Here is a 16106-nt window from a genome sequence, read left to right on the forward strand (position 1 = left end):
AGCCCAAACAACTGGGCCAGAGCCTCTCAGATCTGACGTGGAACAGATTGCCCACCTCTGTTTTTCAGTAAACATGAGAAGGGATAAAACAGAAGGGAATGCAGCAAAAGAAAAAGGGATGTTTTGTTTTTATAGGTCTCGTTACCCTCACACAGAGACATTGATCTCTCTAAAATATGTTTTCCTTTAACATCAAAAAGAGAGGTTTGCTGTTTGGCCATTCCGTATGTCAAGATGAAGTACTACAGGGGAAGGCGAGAGGAAAAATACCCACTGTAGTGGATGACACAGAAAAGTCACAGTCGGGTGGGCAATGCATTAAATGAGCTGTTTGAAGATAGGTAACAATCCAGTCCAATCGAATTGTATCTATAAAGTACTTTTAAAAACACCACGTTTGGCCAAAGTGCTTTACAATCACATTAAAATACACAGAAGATAAAAAAAAGGTTGAAGATTGTGTTTTTTTCCATAGCAGGAAAACATCGATTTGCAAGTTGTTGTTTTTTTCCAATGGTCACTTTAATCTGACGGATATTACAACTTTCATCTCATTGCCTCGAAATCTCATTATATCCTCCTCACTGATCATCTGAACAAGTAAAACCCTCACTCTCATTGCATTATTTTTTTGCTGTGTCATCAACAATGACCACCGTAGCAAATGATTGGGCTGAGACTATATTGTTGACCACGACAGATGGAGAATATTCCTACAGACACATACACCAGCCTTCATATCGAAGAGAAGATTAAAGCTGGACTTCTGATCATTATCCCTGTCCTGATAGGCATAATTAACCAAATTCAATCAGGAACATTGATAATGCATTATTATTATTATGATTATTATTATGATTAATAATCTTCATAATAATAATAATAAACCATTTATTGCAACAAAGGCTGGGCTGGTGGTAGCAAAGCTATGCCAGCAGCAGCGGTGTGAGGCAGCATTGGTGTAGCAAGAAATGCGTGAAGGACAGTCAGTCATCATCTAACCGCTTTATCCTCCACCAGAGGGTCGTGGGGGGTGCTGTGCCAATCTCAGCTACATCGGGCGATAGGCGGGGTACACCCTGGACAGTTCGCCAGTCCATCGCAGGGCCACACACAACTAGAGACAAACAACCATTCACTCTCACACTCACTCCTATGGTCAATTTAGAGTGTCCAATTTACCTAAACCCCACATTGCATGTTTTTGGACTGTGGGAGGAAGCTGGAGAACCCGGAGAGAACCCACGCACACACGGGGAGAACATGCAAACTCCATGCAGAAAGGCCCTTGTTCCAACCGGGGCTCAAACCCGGGTCTTCTCGCTGCAAGGCGAGAGTGCTATACACTATATCACCGTGTGGCCCCGCGTGAAGGACAAGTGTTATTTTTCATGTGTCAAAGGTTTTCCTAATAGTGTGCTGCCCTGTTTTGAACCTACTTTTCCCACAAGCCTGACGTTGATGTCAGTGTGTGGTAAAACATATTTTGCCGTGCATGTATGAACTGCACAAACATGTTGTCACCGCGCCTCATGTTCTATGCAGCACCGCTGAATAGAACATGAGTTAGCGTTGGTGTTGTTTGAATCGCAGACTATTAGATATTCCTAACCTTGATGTTATTCACAAAAAAACACAATGCCTCTCTCGTTTCTGCTTTCTGAGTGACTTGTTTGGCTGGAAGAAATGTTTGTTACCAAGATTAGTCTGTGCACTTGCTAAGAGGATCAGTGAGTATGAGGTGAGGCGATGCTTTTTGTCTGATTGACCTGAATTTCACCCCCGATGAACACATTCAGTGCCATGGGAAAAAGAAATAACTTACCGCCTCACACAAGCCGCTTCCATTAGTCACATTACAGCACTTCCCTCTGCAGTCTGCAGTGGCACAGTAACAGTGGTGAAAGGGTGTGAGCTGCCCTTTGTAAAAATACTTCGGTGACTCAAGAGGCTGCAAAAGTCAAAATGAAATGGAAATGTATTTTTAGTGTTGGAGCGTTGTGTGAAATGTGGGAGGTATTCTATGCAATCCTAAGGCATCTGTGAAATAATGTAAAAATCAATACTTATAAATAGGTTGTCCTCTTTGTGACCACCAGTGAAATTTATTCCATATGTGTTGAATGTTAGATTTTCTTGCGATCAGGTGTTTTTTTTTTTTTCTCCATACAAAGACCCAGTTTCCCAAAAATGTCTCAGGGTTGTGATCATATTTGTTTAGCTAATGTTTCCATTGGCATGTTTCCATCCCAAGATGAGTCTTGTGCGTTGCGCGCCGAGATACTTTCGGAAAGCAGATCTGGGTCGAGTGCCAGTGATTCATTTGACAGTATGAATGTGGGCATTTGGTTACACTTACACCCACTGGAATTGCTTCTGCTGAGAAGCTTTAAAAAACAACAACAACAAAAAACTACTTCCAAATATGTAATTACATGGAACAATGCCAAGAGAAGAACTTTTCAACATCTGTCATGTCCCTTTGTTGTTGTTGTTTTTTTTTTTAAATACATGACAGTTAAGAATCAGTAAATACATGGATGAACAGAGAGCACAAAAAAAATAACCCTCAAACATTCAAATAGAATGAAGACAGAATGACAGAGCAGTAAAAGGGGAAAAAAAAAGCTGCTTCTTCAGCTGCAGAATGTAAAGTAGAGCAAGTTTTGACAATAGAAGACGGGGCAACATTATAAAGGCATTCCTTACTTCCCTGGGAGAGTTTCATGGAGTGCTTTCTCACTGTGATAATGAAATGACCTGGCCTGCGTCGCTCCTGTCTCTCCCTCTCTCTCTCTCTCTCAGCAACACATCTGCTAGACAAGGGTGAAAATGAGAAAACCCTACCTTGTCTCCCGCGTTTCATAAAGCACACTTTCAATATTCTTTTTTTTTTTTTTTGTCACACAGAATGATATGAGTGTGAGTGACTGTGTGCCGTCTTCTCCCTGCGAGTGTTGTGTAGCATGTGTTTGTTTGTGCGCTGCTTGGGAGGCTAGCTCTGGTAATAAACTGAATCTGAAGCACAATTGACATAACAAGGTAACAGCACAGAAATTCAGTGGATAGAAATGAAAAAAAATAAGAAAATGGAAAAAATCCCACAGAGTTGTCACTGTAACGCCGCTTTTGCAACGCTGCTTTTGTGGTTTCGTACGCAGCTGAATCAATACCATAAGCAGCACAACTTAGATCGAGGACTTCAATTTTGTCCCATTTCAGGGGCAGAATCCAATAAAGCAAACTATAGTCCCATGCTGTTTTGAGCTAATCTTGTGGGCCTCGCTATAGACATTTGGGTCGTACTAGACTGATTCAGAAGAATGACTCACCAGTTTGGTACAGCGCAGACTGCATGCAGACCATGAATTCCCTCAGCTTCTAGTTAGCAGGGAATCTATGGCAGCACTGAGGCAGAGCGCTGTCATTGAGTTACATAATCAACGGAGAAGCGTAGCAAGTGTGTGTGTGTGTGTGCGCCCATGCGTTCGTGTTGGCCGCAGTTCTTTTTGAGCTGTCGATCATGTGGCGTACCAAGGCCACTCTGACACACGGCTGCTGAGGTGGACGTTCAGCAACAACGGTGCGAGAAGCCTCTGCATGTGTGTGTGTGTGTGTTTGTGTGCGGACGGATAGACAGTCACGTTTACGAGGCAGAGGGTAAAAACAGAGCATGCTACATGTGAGGTGTTAGGAGCACGTCCTGAGAGAGGTGCACATGTCGGCTCATGAGGACACATTTACATATCTATTGTGTTAGCATGCATGTATACTAATTTGATTTCTGTTGTATGTTTCCATGGCTTGAATGCTTAGGCCAATTTGTGAGTATGCATGTTTGTGTGTGTGAGGCAAGCCATTGTGTGTGTGTGTAAGCTTTATGAAGCGCTATATATATATATATATATATATATATACACACATATATATATATATATATATATATATATATACACATATATATATATGTATATATATGTATGTGTATATATATATATTTATATATGTATATATATGTATGTGTATATATATATTTATATATATATATGTGTGTATATATATACATATATATATACATATATATATATATATATATATATATATATATATATATATATATACTGTAGAAGGTATTTTATTCTCATACCAGCATTATAGAGTAAGTAAAGTTGTATTGTGTGTACGTTGCATTGCCTCCACTGCTCAATGCTGCCATCTGGCTTTGGCTAACTCCACCACAGACGTCCTCGGGGAGCTATCCATGCTAGTCAGCGTCTGGGTTTAACAACTGTTTTGGGATCAGGTGTCCAGTGGGCTGGTGCTAACACACCCTGTTATGAGCAGGATGATAAAAACTGACCGGGAAGCAGTTTATGTGCAAGGGATAACGGAGAGCACTGATAGTGGGCACATGGAGTTTGCGCTCAGCTTTTGTCTGACAAAGGAAAATAATGGTTTCGCCCTTCAGCATCATTTTGAAGTGTAGCTAGTAAATACTATGAGACATTTTACATGTTTCTGCTGAACAACGACAGACAAAATAAGGGATTAAGGGGGCTAATATAGGGGATAGTAGATTATAGATGTTTGAAATTTTTTTAATTTTAATTTAAACAAAATGCTAAATTAAACTGTAGTTTTAAAAAACCTCCCTCATAGCTAAAAATATATAAAATCTAGAGGGGATATAATCATAATATATTGTGACTGATTAAAGGAGATTTTAGAATTTTGGGAAGAACAGAACCCATTTTAATATCTCATTTCTTAGTGTACATTATCTTTGCTATAGATCGTGATGGAGATAGTGGGGTATGAGTATGTCTTTATTTTTATGTAATTCTAATACTACCATCCCCACTGGTCCAAAAACCTGTTTAATCACCAGGGGAATTGTATTTAATTGCTCCTGTGTCAAATTACTAGCGGGCAGGCCGTTTTTTTATCAACTTACACCAGCATTAATGGCAACGTAAGTGCTAATTTTGTCTTCATCTGCTTACATTGTGTCTGGGATGTGTCATTTCTGCTGCAACACAGTTATAAACATAGTCATTAGCCATTAATGTTTGCAGGGAACCTTATGTTTTACAACTTGGGGCAGTGCCCAATATGTTTTATTTCAGCATGGTCGGATCTAGTGAAAGTAGAGGACTAAATAAAAGATACAAATTACTAACTACTTGGACAGTATCATGGTATTGTTTTTAGTTGTTGTTGTAGTTGTTTTTGTTTGTTTTTTACAATATTGGAATGTTTGCCAATATCTGATTACTGATACTGATATATACTTTTCCCTGCATATTTTTCATACTCGCGCGATGTAAATTTTCTTCATTGTGAAAAAGAAAACATTAAAAAGTAATAGTTGGAGAGAGCGCAAGCATAGATGTTAGGGAGGCAGCAGCTTATTCAGCCTACTGTTTTAATCATTAGTCATTTTGGAGGATCTTTTGGCGTGTTATATCCAATAATAATGATAATGATAATAATAATGATAACCACTAATAATCCTTAGTATCCTTCGGATAAAACACCACAGCTCTGATCGATCACTGGCAGAAAGAATGATGTGAATGGCCTATTTTTTTGCGGCTTCACCCAAGTTCAAAAACCCTGTTATTTTAACGTGAAAGAGGCTGGAGATTTAAGACGAGGAGCGTGTTGCAGTTTTCTGAATATAAACTTTAAAAAGTGGTAGAGAACATCTGTAGAAACCCTAAAATGTGAGAGCACGGAGATCTAAGTGAATTAAGCGGGACCTCAGAAAGTCAGTGTCATTACATACTGTGCAGGTTAACACCAGCGCTTGCATACATAAAACCAGGAGGTGGAACACAATTAGGTCAGATTGAGGCCAGACCATTTGTATGGGTCACGGTAAAAGCGCTCATATGTATGCAGGCTTATGGTTCCCCTGGGAGCACTGGGTTGACCTTGTCCCATACACTGATCTATGTCCTCATCTCCCCCATGTCCTCTTTTCCTCATTCCTCCACTCTGTCTCTCCCTTTTCCTCTTAACCCCCTTTTTTTTTTCTTTTACTTTTTCTTATTATTTTCTCCTCTCTCTCACCCTCATTGGGTTCACCCTTCTTACTCTTTTCTGAATCCATCCCATTTTTTATTCAAATGCTTCTTTCCCTCTTTTTTCTGCTCTTCCTTTCTCCTACCTTTTATTTATTTTTTATTATAATTTTTTTTTTTTTTTTACACATTTTTAACTCCCTTTCTTCCCTCTTTTTATCCGCTCTCATCCTTTTTTCATATCAACAGCCGGTCTGATAAATAATGCATCGCCGCGCATTAAAAACATTAGTGGGGTTCTCTCAGCTGTCCAACGGAGGGAGGAGACGAGCGAGAGCGAGGAATGGATAACTTCGTTTTAAATAAGTGTTCTGGAGTATTATGAAGATTTAATATTAGCAGCAGGAAAGCTCCAGACAAGGGTGAAGGTCCGAGCGTTAATTGCATTTGTGTCGTGACAGCGCTGCCCCCCCACCATGCTCGAAGGTTCCTCCCTTTGGTGAATCATTGGAAAGCTCCAGCGTTCATTAAGATGATGACTGTATCAGCAAATGCGGAATAAAAGATTTAATGACATTTAGCAAAACAATGACGCTGCGTCACACAGAACCTTGACCTTTTTCCCCTCCTCCCTTTTCACCCTCAGCTTTCTCCTTTTGCTCACATCACCATCCACCCTCCCTCACCCCACACACACACACACACACACACACACGCCCTCCATTCCTCCTGGCAGCGTGGCGATTGGCATTATTAAAAATTGATTGGTGCCGAACGTTTAGCAGAGTGGAGAGGTGGAGAGGGGAGGTTTGACATGCAGGACTGAAATGAAAGGAGGGCCTTGGCGGTGGACACACTGGGACACAGGCAGAGAAGGAGTGTGTGTGCACTTGTGTGTGCGCAAAGAAGATTTTGTAGTACGGCTGAGGAGTTTGACAACTCACACAAGAACCTGTGTGTGTGTGTGTTCTCAATTTGTTGCCTCTTGAGGAGGTTTTTTTTCTGGCATAAACACTAAGGATCTTGTCAGGACCAGTTGTCCTCATGGAGACCAGTGGACCAGACCTGGTCCTAATGAGTCGGAACTTCATTTCTAAGGAACTAGCATCTACAATTGGGAATTTGAAATATGTGTGTCCTTGTACATCTCTGTGTGTACCAAATAACTACAAAGAAACTACAAGAAAAAGAAAGCAATGAAATTGTTATGTTCTGTCACACCTTAAAAGGGCAATATATGGTTTTATTGTTTGGGTTAGAATTAAGATAATCGGATAATCTAATCTTGGTTAAGGCTTAAGGCCCTGGTATATGGTCCTGTAGTATCTGACTTCACCAGCGGGTGGCGGTACAAGTCTGGACGCATTCCTACCCAAGAAGAAGAGAACGATGCTACAGCTCCCTTGGACACATCTGGTTCGAGCGGCTCAACAGCTGAATGGTCCGACGGACAGAGGAGTCGGGTGTTAGCTAGTTTGCGGGTCGCCAGGTCGAGGTTGGAAGATTTTTCTTGGCGACTACTTTAGTTGTTAAAATGTTTTTTTCTGCTTGGTGGGCGGAGCTTTACACTCCACCTACCGGTGGGGCAGAAGTTCAGTTTGCTCATTACACGCGGTTCCAAAATCCGGGCTCCGTGTTGATGACGGAGGTACCTGCATGCTGTGCGTGTAGTTGTCATGCTAACGAGCTATATGTCTATGAGTGTCCTCACTAAGACATCTGTGCAAGAATGTATGTGTGAGCATTTGTATTTGTCACCTCGTTAGGACCTTTTTTTAGCATAAATACTGAACTTGTCAGGGCCAGTTGTCCTCATGCAGACCAAGACCTGGTCCTAATGAGACAGAACCTCATTTCTGTGGTTACATTTAGGGCTAGGATTTTAATTAGTATGAACTAGTTTGGGATTCGTGTCATATCCGTCTCATCCACATAAACCACATCATGAATCATGATAGCAGATCCAGAAGCAGCCACAGAGATGATACATGGTCACAGTAGCTCTGCTGACCCAGAGTTACCTCTCCACCATCCCTCTATCCATCGTTCCCTTCCTCCCTCTGCTTATCCGTCTTTCCAACCCTTCTCTCCTTCCTTTCATCTCAGATCAAACAATATTTCCAACCCGTATTCCCAACCAGCTTTCCCCCAATGGCTATGAGTGCAACAGCTTTGGAGATTTTCAATACACTTTACCCACAATTTGGCTGAGTGAATTTAAAAAAAAAAAAAAAAAACTTGTTTCAGAATGGGCGGAGGGTGGAAGCATGTGCCATTATAGGATGACTTGATTGTAACTGGCTTTTTGTCTCTTGTTTTCTTCCTTTTTTTTTTGCCTCTCTTTCTATCTCTATGTCACAGATGAACAGACCGATCCAGGTGAAGCCAGCAGACAGTGAGAGCCGAGGAGGTACTGTCCGCCCTTTCCTTCCTATTTTCTTTATCTTCGCTTTGTTGTATCTTCCCTCTTTCCAGCCCTACACACACGCTGCCTGCACATGTCAACCTCACAATTATCTGTCCGAAAACACAAAACCCTGTGCCTCTACGCAGCCTGTTCAGTATTTACAACAAAGCATGTTAAGCGTCGGTCTCAGTAGAAACAACCTCTTGCTTCTAGCTTCTTTGGACTTTCATCATTTGCCCTGAAACACACATATAGGGATACATTTGTTTGTCTTGTTAAGGGAAAACAGATCACTGCTACTTGTCAAACACATTAAAAACTGTCGTGTGTCAACAAATGTCTGTTAGATTTAAACCATCGTCAAATAAGTTCACGCGTTGTTGATTAAGGTAAGAAACGGAACGTTTTCTGTAAACGCTGCATTGTTTCAGGAAGTGAATTCATCCAAATGAAACCCTACAAAGTGACTCTAAATGCTTCAAATGCCAGGCATGTACAGTATGTAGCAGTGTAGCGCTGCAACAGAAATACACTAAAACAAGTAGGCGTTGAGCATACAACATTTTTAGATAAAGCTCTAATTAAGTATAAATTATAATGTATACAGACACCGGAACAGAATGAAGAAAGTTGGGGTAGAATAAGAAAGAAAATGAACGTAATTACTGTGAACTTTTGCACCTGGTGAATATTTCACTGTTATTTCACTGTAAATCACTTACTGCCCAGCTGTACTGCTATTTACTGCTCTTCTGTAGTGCTCTTTTTCATCTTTTAAAAAAAATAAAATAATAATTTATATACTGTGTATATATACGTATACTGCTTCACTTAACTTTTTTAAAATTTTGTATGCTTGTTATGCACCAATGACACCAGAACAAATTCCTTGTATGTGCAAATCATACTTGGCAATAAAGCTCTTCTGATTCTGATTCTGATTCTGAAATAAAAGTTGAAGACAAGCGACTACGAATGCAAGCGCAAGACAGAAGTGGGATTATGACATCATGGTTGTCAGTCAGTAGCTTATTGGTTGCATAAACAAAAACGCAAGGGAGGCGTTTCAAGTTTACCCCACTCTGAGCCCCGATTTCAAAATTAGCATTTCAGGGCTCCCGAAAAATAAAATTTAGCAGATTTATTTAGACTTCTTATGAAATCCGTGTTCCTCAATACGGTGGTGTTGAGATCTTCACATGGTGACATCACCGGACCTATGTTTGAAAAAGCACACAGTAGGATGCAAAAAAAGTTTAATTTCCCAGAGGGAACCTCCCAAAGGGATCAATAAAGTCGTCTGTCTGTCTGTCTGTCTGTCTGTCTGTCTGTCTGTCTCACGGAACCCAGTTGCTCCACTGTTTGCAGGGCTCCACACTGCAACAAATGCTCCCGCAGTCCCTCAGTCCGGTTTGCTTGACGGAGCTCAATTTTCACACGAAGCACGCGGCATACAAATAACATTACATCATTTCTATTTAAATAGACCAAACGGGCGCAGAATAATAACACGATGTCACACAACAACAACAAAAATCATGAAAAACGTGTGCACTGCAGCTTTAATAACTGCAGCAAAGCAAATCCTGTTTGACTCATGTCACAAGGTCATATCAAGCAATTTCATTCTAATGACAGATCTGTGTAAATGAGTGTGCGCTTGTGTGCCCGGTGAGGTATTTTCGCGCATGTCGCGCCGTATTGACAGCTAAGACAACTTAAAGCTGATTTTCAATGTCTAGACATGGAGTGACCCACTCCTGACACCAATCAATGGACTGTACAAGAGAAGATTGATGTAGTTGAACAGTTTTTTTTTTTTGTTTTTTTTTTGTCTTTTGGCTGAAGTCTTTCAAACTTTGCAGTGGTGAATATAATTGGCACCAGAGTGATGTAGTGCAAAAAAAAAAAGAAAGAAAGAAGAAGAAGAAATAGAGCATGCAAGGAGTTGTGGCTTGATAAGCAGGGAGAAGCAAAGGGCATGAAAGAGAGGTGTGAGCCCGCGATGGAAAAAAAAAACCTTTAAGGAAAAGAAGTGAGATGGTGCGACATCCTCTTCTATTTAGTTTGGTGCAGCTGTGAGTATGATTGATGGAGTGGGATGGAACGGAGCGAGCACTGAGCTGGAGGAAGGAAAGTGAGGGCGATGCAGGACGTCTGTCTGCATTCTGGGTCTAAACTCCAGTCCTCAGCCCACTTCCACCCCTCTGTTTCTACAATGTCTTTCTATCTCTTTTTGCAGGCATTAAAACAATAGCCTAATTGCAGATAGATATTACTCAGGTTTTAGGAGCACCATTAAAACTAAAAATAATAGTCCTACATTCCAAACACTACCAGTAAAAAAAGAGTATCAATAATAAAAAGTAATTAAAGTATAAAGTTCTCTGTCTGCAATAAAATTTCTCCTCACCAATTTGTTATTACACTAGTAGATCTATTGTACATTATTAGAGTAGAGCTGTAAATTTAAATATTACTTGCGTAGTAAGTAACGTAGTGTAGTCCAGTGGCTTCAAGGGCCTTGAGCAACGATTTGAAGGTCCAGTGTGTAACATTTAAGTAAGTACTACAAGTATGTTTGCATAATTCAAATAATAATAATAATAATACCATCAAATTTGGTTGGTTTTTGTAAGCTTAGAATAAGCCTTTTATAAGCCTATTTTATATGTTGTGTTGCCGTACCTGCATTTTAGGTTTTGAAGTTAATATGCAAATAAAGGAGAAAGACAAAGAAAAGGCCACTGTACTTTCTTGAAGAACTTGGGAACCGGGTTGTGAGAGGAGGAGTTGTTTCCCGAGTACAGTACTCGCCATTAGATGTCAGCATTTGTTACTCACTGGACCTTTAAAGGAAATTACCTGAGAGCAGAGTTACAATGGGAAAGTCCTTCGGAAAGCTGCCATCAATCTGAGATTGACAGCCATTGATTTAATCTTCCTTAGACCACGTTATACATTTAATACAAAATCCATTTCTATTTAATAATAACTGCTGTATACACATATGCAGTGTAATGAAATGCTGTGGACAAGATGCACAGGAAACAATCAGCTACAAATAGACTGTGAAATGGATTAGGGTTAGGGTTTGATAACATTATGGTGATAATAAATACTATTGTAAAAAAAAAAAAAGATATAAAAATGAATAATAAAAACTAATATTTGGTCCAACTGCTGCTTCTGTATATTACAGTACAGGGAAATCAGGGGGAGTCATTGTCATGCGCCGTCTCTGCGTGAGAGAGAGCTTTACATTGTTGTTGAGACTGGTGTATATTGATTTGTGTGTGTGTGTGTGTGTGTGTGTCTCCTTTCCCCAAGAAAGATGTAATGTTTATTGGTGTCCTCCCTTGGGAACTGTAGACTTTGGCTTCCAATGAGGTGTGTACTATTAATGTGTAGATGTGTGGGACGGAGTGGGAAGTGTGTGTGGGGGGGGGCGGACAAACAGACAAAGATTTGTGTGTGCGTGTGTGTGTGCATATGCGTGTGTCCTCCACCTGTGATGTGTGCTCCACTCTCGTAAACACCCACCACACACACACACACACACACACACACACACACACACACCCACCCACCCCAAGCAAGGCCAGAGCACAGATTAGTCTTGTTGACTCTGCAAGGACACCCTGTCAGGCGGCGCAGGCAGTGAGGAGCAGACCCTCATGCATGCACGCACGCACATATTTACCCACACCTATACACTTGTTAAGCCGCGGCGCGCGTAGGCAATTGTGCCGAGGCTCATTAATTTCCCAACATATACATCCATCCCCACAAAGCTAAGAATCCGTGTAACGTAGAAACAGACGGCCCACTCACACATCTGCTGATGTTGTGCACTAACACGCCATCTGCCTCACACCCCAACCCCCCACACAAACACTTATTCAGTGACTCAATCACGCTGTCATGCTGTCACACTAATGAACTAATGCTTAGACTCATTATTTAGGCCCCGCACATATAGACTTTGTTCATCATATGATCCTCAGATTCCTTTTGGCGGCAGCAGAAAAAACTTGTCGAAATAACCTAGAGATCGTCGAGCATGAAGTTCTACGTTGTTTTCGGTGATAGATACCAAGATGTTTTAGAAGTGTCCAGTAAAAGGAACATAGAATAGTTGCTTAATGTAAAACACTGGTTGCTGTGTGTTCATAACATTTGGGAAATGAACCCTGACCCTGATGTTTTACCTAAGATATAGAAAATTGGGAGAAAGTGATTCATCCTGGGTGTTGGTGGCCAATCTCTGACTATATACATATATATACGTATATATATATACATATATATGTATATATATACATATATGTATATATGTATATATATATATGTGTGTGTATATATATATATATATTTATATATATACACACATAAATGTATGTATATATATATGTGTGTATACATATATATGTATATATGTATGTATATATGTGTGTGTATACATATATGTATATATATATATACACATATGTATATATATATATATACCTATATATATATATACATATATGTATATATATATATACCTATATATATATATATATATATATATATATATATATATATATATATATATATATATACATACATTTATGTGTATATATATAAAAATATATATTCTGTATCTCTATTATTTGTATTTGCTCATTTCATTTTAAACATGGTGAATAGACAAAGAGCATTTATTATTTACCATAGCAGTGTACATACAGTATTGTAGTTATTCTGTGTATTACAGTATAACGAGAATTGTGAAATCCATCAGGAGGGTTTTCCCCTCGTCCACAAATAACAGGCGAAAAGCAAAAACCTATTATTGTTTACAAAGACTGTGAAATCACAGGTGTGGCTTTCTGCCTGGAATAAATGAGCAGAAATACAGCTCTACAGCTATAAGCAATGACATGACAGTATAGCTTTTTGACTGTAAGTGAAATATTAGCCCATAACGGTGTTTATTTCACCAAGACGTGGTTGCAAACATACATTTATTTGGTGACTAATGAATATGAAGAGCGTCTGCTGAGGGCACGGTGCCAACAGTGTTCTCTGTACAAAAGATCCTCGCAGCTACAGACCTGATATGCATAAACAAAATTATTATGTAAAACAAAATGTACAGTATATACTAGTAAATATGCGTTTTAATGCACAAGGGACAAAAGTGACTCTATTTAAAATTGTACTTGGCCATAGATCTTCAAGGAAGTCTCTGAGCGAGGCGAGTTCTGCATCATTAGTTCTATTAATATTTGATCCTAAAGTTAACAAATTTCACTTTCTATCTCACTTTCTATCTCACTTTATGCACTGTAAATACCAGACTTTCACTGATTTAGAATTTTTGAATACAACTTTTGGCCTTTGACTATAGAGCTTTTGAGGATTTAAGCTAAAACGATTTTGGGGTCTTCCGTGCTGACTAACCACAGAATCTCTCGGCTCCACAGTTGGTCTCGGGTCGGCAAAGTTTTTGAGCGTCTTTCAAATATTTGCTTTTGGTTCCGTAGCCTGCAGCATAAGTGTTTTGGTGCTGTCAGGTCTGATCAACCTATGTGGGACCGTATGTGAGAGGCAACAAATGGGCGAGGGAGAACATTTATTTTGCTGAAAAAAGTAGAGCGCGAGGCAGCTACAGATATTTCTCAGGAGAAGAAAAAAACATGTTTTGCATCAATGAATGGGTGAATAAAATGTCATCTTTCAAGTGGAACTATGTATTTTGTATTTCAAAACTTTCTGTTCAACATTCAGCGTCTTTATGTGAGATATCATAAAGCCTTTGCTCGTCCTCTGATCATGACCTATTCCCTCTTCCTTTTAGAAGACAGAAAGCTCTTCGTGGGTATGCTCAACAAGCAACAGTCAGAAGACGATGTGCGGCGCCTTTTTGAGGCCTTCGGCAGCATCGAGGAATGCACCATCCTCAGAGGGCCTGACGGAAACAGCAAAGGTGAGTTCACGGCGCTTCATGACTTTGAGCCGGGGGGGAGACGCTTTTCTTCACGGGCCGCGGCACAGAAATGATTTGACCTTTCAACGATTGGGACTTTTGGAAAGATTTTTCTTGAAACTCTCCCTGTTGAATGATGTCAAAGCAGGCTATGTTCACTACTGTGAACACTACTTTTTTTTTTTTAGATGAACTTCATTAAGATCATCAGCACTCAATTTGAAAAAGAGAAGAAGAAAAAAGACTAACCATCATGCTTCATGTTTTTTAGAATGTTGTCAGAGTGCGACACCAGTTCATCGCGTGAAGTTCATCAGTGGGCTTAGCAACCAATCAATGAGGCCGATGACAACTAAGCCCAATGATTACAGCGGGCTTGATCATTCTGATTCGTCCGTGAAGCTCCATTAACGGAGCCTCATCAGCCAGCTTACTCTGCTAAGTGGGCTTTAGCTCAATAATTACTGGGAACTTGATCACTCAAATTCATCAACGGGGCCTTGTCAGTTGTCAGCGACACCAGAATGCCGCGGCGTTCCCAGTGACATCGGAGGATCCCGGAGTCGTTAGCGGTGTCGGAGAGGCGCGTTTAAGCTCACTTATTGACTGTCGATCACCACTGACGCAAACCATCTCAGCCAAGAGGGCGAGATGTTTGCAAGTGAGAAGGAAGAAAAATAATTAGCTTTCCCCTCTTGTTTCTGGCAATGTTTTGTAGTAATTGTTATATATTTTTTTTAACCTGCACTCATTTGCTTCTTCCAGGTTGTGCATTTGTAAAATACTCCTCTCACGCTGAAGCTCAGGCAGCCATCAGTGCACTACACGGCAGCCAGACAATGCCTGTGAGTACATTATACAGTAACTGTGTGTGTGTGTGAGCATGTAGAGTTATGTGAGAGGTGAGTCACACGGAGAGACCGTAACACAGCACTTAATTACCCTCTTAAAGTAAAGCTATACCTTATTAATCCCTGTGAGGAAATGTGTCCCCTTATATACCAAGTATTTCATTGTAACCGACACCAGAGGTGGCAAAAGAACTCCCATTCTTTACTTAAATAGAAGTATGAATACTTGTGTAAAAACTCAAGCAGAAGAAGGAACAGGCCCTGAAATGTGCTTAAAGCTGTAGTGCATACATGTTAAATATAAGCTAATGTCCATTGCATTCAAACGAATGTCAAATTCAGTTCACACCATGCTGATTAAGTTCATCAGCTCCCAACACTGTGTGTTTCTCAGTATAATGTCGCTGGCTGCGATTTGTTTTACGTCAAACGGAGTACGACAGGAGAAACGCTTCTTGCCCCACCCGCTTCTGCACTGCTGTTGTATACGCACAAACGCTCCCTGGGTCAGGTCAGGTCGGATCGTGTTGCATGACAAAGCCCTTTTTTTTTTTTAGATAAAAGGAAGCGGCGTACAAATCATGTTGAATTGTTTTCGGTTCACTGAGACCAAACAGTGGCAGAATAATAACATCAACAACAACAACAACAACAACAAAAGTTACCCACTGCAGCATGAAGTACAGAAGTAAAATGCAAAAATGAACCTTTGACTTTACGATGCCTCCTTTGATAGCTTGGCAGAATGGAAAAAAAAAGACACACAAAACAGGATATTTTCTTTGTTTATTAAAAATATGCACCTGTGAAAAGAATCTGTTCTGCTTATTTTCTTTATTCAGTTTGCT

General features: G+C 40.1%; 1 protein-coding gene across 10 annotated transcripts in view; it reads left to right on the forward strand.

Moving 5' to 3' along the window:
* celf4 (CUGBP, Elav-like family member 4) overlaps positions 1–16106 on the forward strand; it is a 96318-nt gene that overhangs the window by 63670 nt on the left and 16542 nt on the right. For 7 of the 10 annotated variants that reach the window (XR_006360276.1, XR_006360280.1, XR_006360278.1 and 4 more), the window contains exons 3-5: positions 8388–8436; positions 14279–14407; positions 15173–15252. Coding sequence is in view for 5 of the 10 variants with exons in the window: in XM_044023892.1 (XP_043879827.1) it covers positions 8388–8436; positions 14279–14407; positions 15173–15252 (258 nt within the window). In the remaining 5 variants the exon portion in view is untranslated. The remainder of the gene's footprint in view (positions 1–8387; positions 8437–14278; positions 14408–15172; positions 15253–16106) is intronic. The other 3 variants (XR_006360277.1, XR_006360279.1, XM_044023895.1) reach the window with 1 other exon arrangement.

The sequence above is a fragment of the Solea senegalensis genome, linkage group LG4, assembly GCF_019176455.1.
Source record: "Solea senegalensis isolate Sse05_10M linkage group LG4, IFAPA_SoseM_1, whole genome shotgun sequence".
Classification (NCBI taxonomy): Eukaryota; Metazoa; Chordata; class Actinopteri; order Pleuronectiformes; family Soleidae; genus Solea; species Solea senegalensis.